At 59.5% G+C, this 6,016-nt stretch overlaps 1 protein-coding gene across 1 annotated transcript; it reads right to left on the bottom strand.

The window, feature by feature from the left end:
- Positions 1-858: 858 nt before the first annotated feature.
- On the bottom strand, positions 859-4,732 carry EFNB3 (ephrin B3). The gene is made up of 5 exons (XM_068978545.1): positions 4,611-4,732; positions 2,169-2,461; positions 1,912-2,004; positions 1,697-1,801; positions 859-1,268 (listed from the first exon to the last, which is right to left on the bottom strand). Exons 1-5 carry the CDS (start codon positions 4,730-4,732, stop codon positions 859-861), a joined length of 1,023 nt encoding a protein of 340 aa, XP_068834646.1.
- Between the last annotated feature and the right edge of the window lie 1,284 nt (positions 4,733-6,016).

The raw sequence follows: 6,016 nt of genomic DNA, 5'->3' as shown, positions 1-6,016 counted from the left end.
TCTGGAGCAAGTCACTTCCTGTCCCAAGTGGCCCATTCAGCATCAGACCATGTCCATAAGTGTCCCGACTGGTTCATAGCTTGCTATTGGCCACTGGACAAAACAGCATATTTCTTCTCATGATAGCTGTCTTGACCCAACCACCCCAAATGGCTGGAGTACGTATGTAGAGGCCTGGGGCAGGGCAGAGGAGGAGTCCTGCTGCCCATGCCCTGAGCTGGGGTGGAATGCCAGAGCCTTCTTCCCCATAAGGCCCCCATTTTTGGCAGACTAAGGGGAGCAGTTGGTAAGAGAAGTCAGAAGAGGGAGCTGAGAGGAGAAATGCCTTGATGCCCCAACCCTGGAGATGGGAGGGGCACAGGATAAGAAGCCAAGAGGGTAAGTAAAAGGAGATACAGGGAGGAGGATGCTAGGGAAGAGGAACAGACCTAGAGACAGAGGAGAGAGAAAGAAAATAAAAGAAAGGGAGAAGAGAAAAACAGTGAGAGGCAGAAAGAGGAGAAGTACCAACCAAAAGACAGACTGTTCCCACCCCAAGCTCTCAGTGGGTGAGGGGAACAAGGATCTCTGGGTCATGATTAGAGGAGGAGGCTGAATCTCTGGCCCCTCCCCAGGGGAATAGGACCCAGAAACACAGAGACAGAAGGGTACACACAGCCAACCAGAGGGCAGGCGATAGTTGGGTGGATGTCTCAGGGAATCCTAAAAGTGGAGGAGAGGCAAGAGCCAGGAGGAGCAGAGGAGCTGATGGGGTAAAGGGGGCCAAGGAGATGCTAGAGGTGTCCCTCAAACCATGAATTAAATTGGAGGAGCACCCCACAAAGGGCTGGATCCAGGAGAGCCAGGTCGGAGGAGCCCTCATACCTTGTAGTAGATGTTTGGGGGACTCTGGGGGGGCCCATCCTGCACGATGTACACAGGATGCCCATAGTCACCACTCACCTTCTCATAGTGGGGACAGAAGGGGGGGTCTGCAGCCCCACCACCCCGCAGAGCTATGCCTAGCTCCCCAGGCTCAGTCTCTCTAGGTCCCATCCCGCCTCCACCCCCCAGGCCCAGGGACCCTCCCCTCCCGAAGGAGCCAGGACCAGGGTGGCGACTCTCCGAAGGCTTGGCCCGCCGTCTCCGCCAACACATGGCACCCCCAGCCCCTGCCACGCCCAGCAAGAGCAGCGCCAGCCCCCCTGCTGCCCCGGCCACTGCGGGCATGCTGGGAGGGGGCAGGGGGCCTTCAGCACCCCGGGAGGTTGCATTGCTGGTGGGGTCACCTGGCAGGGAAGGGGTGAAGGAGGAAAGAGGGGGAGGGGCTGAAGGAGCCACCTGAGCATCTGGACACCCAGCCTTGGGGGTTCCCATGGGCTTCCCCAGTAGTGCTCAGGCCCTTTGGGGACCCCAAGCCCTTCCCCTCCCCACCAAGCCCCATTCCGAATCCAGGTGTGTCCAGCCCTTCAACCCGTGCCAGGCAGTCCTCCCCCCTTCTCTGACAGCGCTGATTGAAGCACTGACTTGGCTAATTAGTTCTAATTGAGTCTTTTCCTCATTTGGCTTCCATTCCCGTCCCACCCTCCCATCCTCTCTTCTCCTCTTTCCTGTATCATTGCCCCCAAAACTGCAGAGGGAGAAGGTGGCGGCAGGGCAGCTAGGGTCCGAGAGCAGAGGACGAGGGAAGGCAGGAGGCTGGACCCGTGGTTCCTACCTGCAGTGCTCTCTTTCCCAGGCTCCAGGCTGTGGGCTGCCCCTCGGTCTCTTTCCATGGGCATTTCAGACACAGGTTTTCGGGGGGCAGCCCCTCCTCGGGGACCTGGAGATAGGGAAGACCTGAGAGAGGGGCTGAGACAGCTGCCCCCTGACCATGAAGATACTGCCCCAGCCTCCTCCAGCCCTTAGCAGGTGTGCCCCAGCCCCGCTTACTTTGTCCCACTCGGAGAAGCACCTTCATGCCTCTGGTGAGGCACACACCTCCCTGCAAGCTCTCCAGGCCTTCCCGGGTTCCATCCGACGTGGCTGGAAGAGAACCAGAGGGAGAAGTTGGCACTCAGAGCTACCCCTATTCCATCTCCACTCCTGGCCCCAACACCATCCGAGGTGGCTCCAAGGGTCCCTTCCCTTATCTGCCCTCAATCCCAGGGGTACCTTCCCACTAGACCCTGCCCTCTGCCCAGCAGTACCAATTATGTAGTAATCGTGGTGTGAGCGGAACTCGTGGCCCCAGAGGTTAGGGCTATACTCCTGGAACTTGATGGTGAAGCGGAGATCCAGATCTGGCCGGTCACAAGTGAGGAGGAGGTTTGGGGCAGGGGGTGCCTCGCAGCGCCGGCCCTGGGCACCCCCTACCAGATACAGCTTGTAGAACTCGTAATTAGGAGAGGAGTGGGGACCCGGAGGGCGGGCCCGGGGGCAGAGCAGATCTAGCCGGTCCCCGATCTGAGGGTAGAGAACGTAACCACCCTCTGCCTGGAACCTGTGGGGAGGAGGGTGAGGTGGACAAGGATGAGAGGTGTCAGAGGTCTGGTCCCCAAGCTTTGCCTTCCTCATCCCTCACCCCTGCAGGACAGCCTTTGTCTGAGTGGGGAGTCTGTTCTGACAGCGCGGGCACTAAGGGCTCTGGAAGCTCACATGGGGAAGCAGCAGGAGGCCCGGCTCAGAGGTCTCCTGCCCCTTGGTGTGCCCAAATGCACTCTTCAGCCCGCCCTCACCACATGCACACTGCCATCTCTCGCTCCATCACCAGCCCTGTTGCCATGGCAACACGATGCCAGTTACCAAGGAGCTGGCCTCTCTGGAACCACACAGCCCACCCTCCCAGGTGATTTCACTATTCCATGGCAGTCAACGATGGGGGCAGAGCCTCCCCTCCCCCAGGCCACCACTGAATTTCAGGGATTTCAGGGCAGAGGGGGCAGGATGGGAGAAGAGTGTGGAGGGTGATCCAGTGACCCAAGTTTGCCAGGCAATGTGACAGGAGGCAAACCTGGCAATGGCCCTAAATGGGGCTAACGGGAACCAGGGTCTGTGGGCCAGCTGCCCCAGACTTTACCCTGCTCAGCACCCATCTTCCCCTAGATCCCGCACTTCCTAGGGAAAGTGACCTATTGCTTTGGAATGGAAAGAGCTGACTATTCTACCCACAGCTGACACAAGCCCATGTCTCCCTTGGCCCCAGTGGCCACTAGCCTAACCTGCCAACAACTGCGGCCCCTCCCAGTGCATGAACGGCAGAGAGGGTCTCCGAACTTGGTCACAGGGGACTGCTGCTGGTATCTTCCCAGTCTCCCTCCCATCCAACATCCCAAAGAGCCCCCAGAACACTCTAACTCCCTTTTCTCAACTCTATCAGAATAAGCCTAACATATCCTCACACTGCAGTTGATATTTCAGCTGCATGTGGGAGCTGATGGGTAGGAGACTGAGAGAGGAAAAGATATTTGAGATTAGACCCCAAGAGAAAGGGGAGAGAGGTGGCCAGGCCAGGGAAATGTGACAGAGGCCAAAGAACAATGACCCTTGTTCTTCTTCAATGAGCTTATAATGTGTTCAAATACCTTACCTATAATCTTCCTAAAGGCTGTAAGGACTGAGGATACAAACTTGGAAAGGTAAGTGACTTGCCCAAGGCCACACGGCCAAAGCCACAGTGCTAGGATTAAGACTTAGAAGGTTTTGAGCTCCAAAGCATGACCTCTTCCCACAGCCTCATACAGCCTCCCCAGGTAAGTAGGAAGTTTTCAAGACCAAGAATTCTTTTGCTCATGGGGAATGGGATCTGCATGGAGTCAAGGGATCTGGAGGACCTCCCAAGGGTTCTGTCCTACTCTGTGTGGCTTGAAGTTTCATCTGACCCCTGGCCTTTCTTCAGAGCAAAGGAAGTATGCCACAGGATAGAGGTCTGATAGAAGAGGTTGCAGCAGAGATGGGGGAAGGGGCAACCAAGTCCAAGACTCCAGATGTAAGAGAGAACACGGGGGCTTTAAGGGGCTCCAGACTTCTTCCAGTGAGAAATCCCCAAGCCAGGAAGGGAGTAAAATCTTCTGCTTGGGAAATTGTTCCACCAGGGGCTCACTGACCCTCTGTGGGCACGAGCTGGGAGATGGATGAGTGAAGAAGAGTCAAACAGGCATGGGCGAGTTGTCCCTGAAACCCCAACCTGAGCCCCTCCCCTCGCATCTCCACCACTGAGTCCCTTCTGGGGAAGGAGGCACCCCCCTTTCCTCTCAGCGCCTCAGCAGCACCTACTCAGCTGCTCTCCTGAGAGCTGACATTAACCAGGCTCCGTCTAAGCCCAGCCCCTGACACCACTCAAGTCTCCCACAAACCCAAATAACCGCTCCCCGGCCCCCCGGGTTACCCAGGAACTTCCAAATCCTTGCCCCTTGGGGGTCTCTCAAACTCTTGACACATGGCTATCACCACCCACATCCAGCTCTGTGTGCCACTCGCGAATCTGGCTCCCAAGATCACCTCTGTCTGGTTACCCATCAGCTCACATCCACACACCAGCACCCTCCCTCCAGCCTCCTCCCAGTTCAGAGAACCCAGCCCCTCAAAGTCCCCAAAGCTTCCAAGCTTCCTGCCCAGGAGGTGTGGGGTCTCCCCAGCCCGGCGCCGCTCACCTCTTGTTTGCCGAATTCCAGTAGACAGGCTCCAGGCTGAGCCCAGACACCAGCCCCAAAACCCCGAGCAGCAGCAGAGCCCCGACTCGCACGCCCCCCGGCCCAGAATGGGGGGCCCCCATGACCCCGCCAAGGCCCGGGGGGCGGGGCACCAACTCCCCCAAAGTCGCTCACCCCCGGGGGGTGACTGCCTTGGCCGCCCGGGCTATTCTGCCCCGGCCGCCCGGGTGGCCGATGCCCCCAGCTCCCACGCGGACCCGCTTCCTGCTCCGCCTGTGACCCCGCTCCGGAGCGCTCAGCCCACAGGAGCCCTTCCAGGGGCGGTCTGCAGGCGCCCTATGCCCCCAGCCCACGCGCCGGCACCCCGGGATCGGCGAGCGGGCCTAAGTAGGGGACTGGGGGAGCCGGGGGCCGGGCGGGGGCGGCATGGGGCGCCAGGGGAGGGAGCGGGGAATGGGGCGCCGAGCCGGAGCCCCAGCCTCGCTGGGATTGAGGGCAGCGGGCTAAGGGAGGAAACCAGTCCCGAGCCCAGGAGGGGGGAGTTAAAGGAGAGGCGGGGAGGGGGAAAGGATGGTGGAGGGAAAAACCGGAGCTGGAGCCCGAGTCGGAGCGGGCGGCAGGATCGCAGCCCACGTCCCCCACCCCCCTCACCTCGCGCACCTCCCGCCCGCCCAGCTGTCTCACCCCGCGCCCCGCCTTGCTCCCCTGCGCGGTCTCTCACGCCCCCTTTGTCTCTGCCACTCTCGGCCTCTGGCTTAGCTTCTGCCCACCTCCCCTCCTGCCCTGGGATCGCCAGGACGGCTGGAATCTTCCGCTCTCTCAAATCCAGAAAGGCTCTCTCGCCCTCTACATCCCGAGGAACCCAGCCCCTTTCCCTCCCGCAGCCTCCTCCTCCCCCATCCCAAAACATCGCCGCTGCTCTTGGGAGGTCTGGAGAGCATAATAATAACCTTGAAGGCTCCGCACTTTACGGGAGCGAGCAGAGTGGTTCGTCTAGACTACCTGTGTGAGGTGGGAGGGGCAGAGCTGAAGGATCCCCATTGCAGTGATGAAGAAACTGAGGCTCGGGAGGCCCTGTGACTTGCCCAAGGTCACACCGAGAATCTGGGATGAAGCTGAAACCAAACCCAGGCTGCCGAACTCCCAGTCCCGGGGTCCCTTGTCACAGCCTCCCCGACCCTTTACTGCTACCTGGGCATTGATGAAAGACAAGAGATTAGGGGGGAAACGCGGGCCCTTCTTAGATGGTTGTGGGGAGAAACGGGTCTGGAGAGGAAAGGCAAAACCTGCAACCCCAAACCCGCGTTCAGCCGGAAGGGCTGTTTCCAATTATCCTGGGGGAAGGGAGGAGGCTTTGCCTTTTTGGGTGTAAGAGCCCCGGCTTTCAGCACCTCTGGGCAGAGGTG

The sequence above is a fragment of the Capricornis sumatraensis genome, chromosome 8 (genome assembly GCF_032405125.1).
Source record: "Capricornis sumatraensis isolate serow.1 chromosome 8, serow.2, whole genome shotgun sequence".
Taxonomy (NCBI): Eukaryota; Metazoa; Chordata; class Mammalia; order Artiodactyla; family Bovidae; genus Capricornis; species Capricornis sumatraensis.
The sequence above is the reverse complement of the archived record's forward strand: the minus strand, read 5'-3'. Positions and strand labels throughout refer to the sequence as shown.

Excerpts from the sequence above, each read along its gene's own strand:
- EFNB3 (XM_068978545.1), bottom strand. The coding sequence starts at position 4,732 with ATGGGGGCCCCCCATTCTGGGCCGGGGGGCGTGCGAGTCGGGGCTCTG. Across the intron at positions 2,462-4,610 it reads TGGAATTCGGCAAACAAGAG|GTTCCAGGCAGAGGGTGGTT; the intron begins GTGAGCGGCGCC and ends TCCTCCCCACAG. Across the intron at positions 2,005-2,168 it reads CCACGATTACTACATAATTG|CCACGTCGGATGGAACCCGG; the intron begins GTACTGCTGGGC and ends GTTCTCTTCCAG.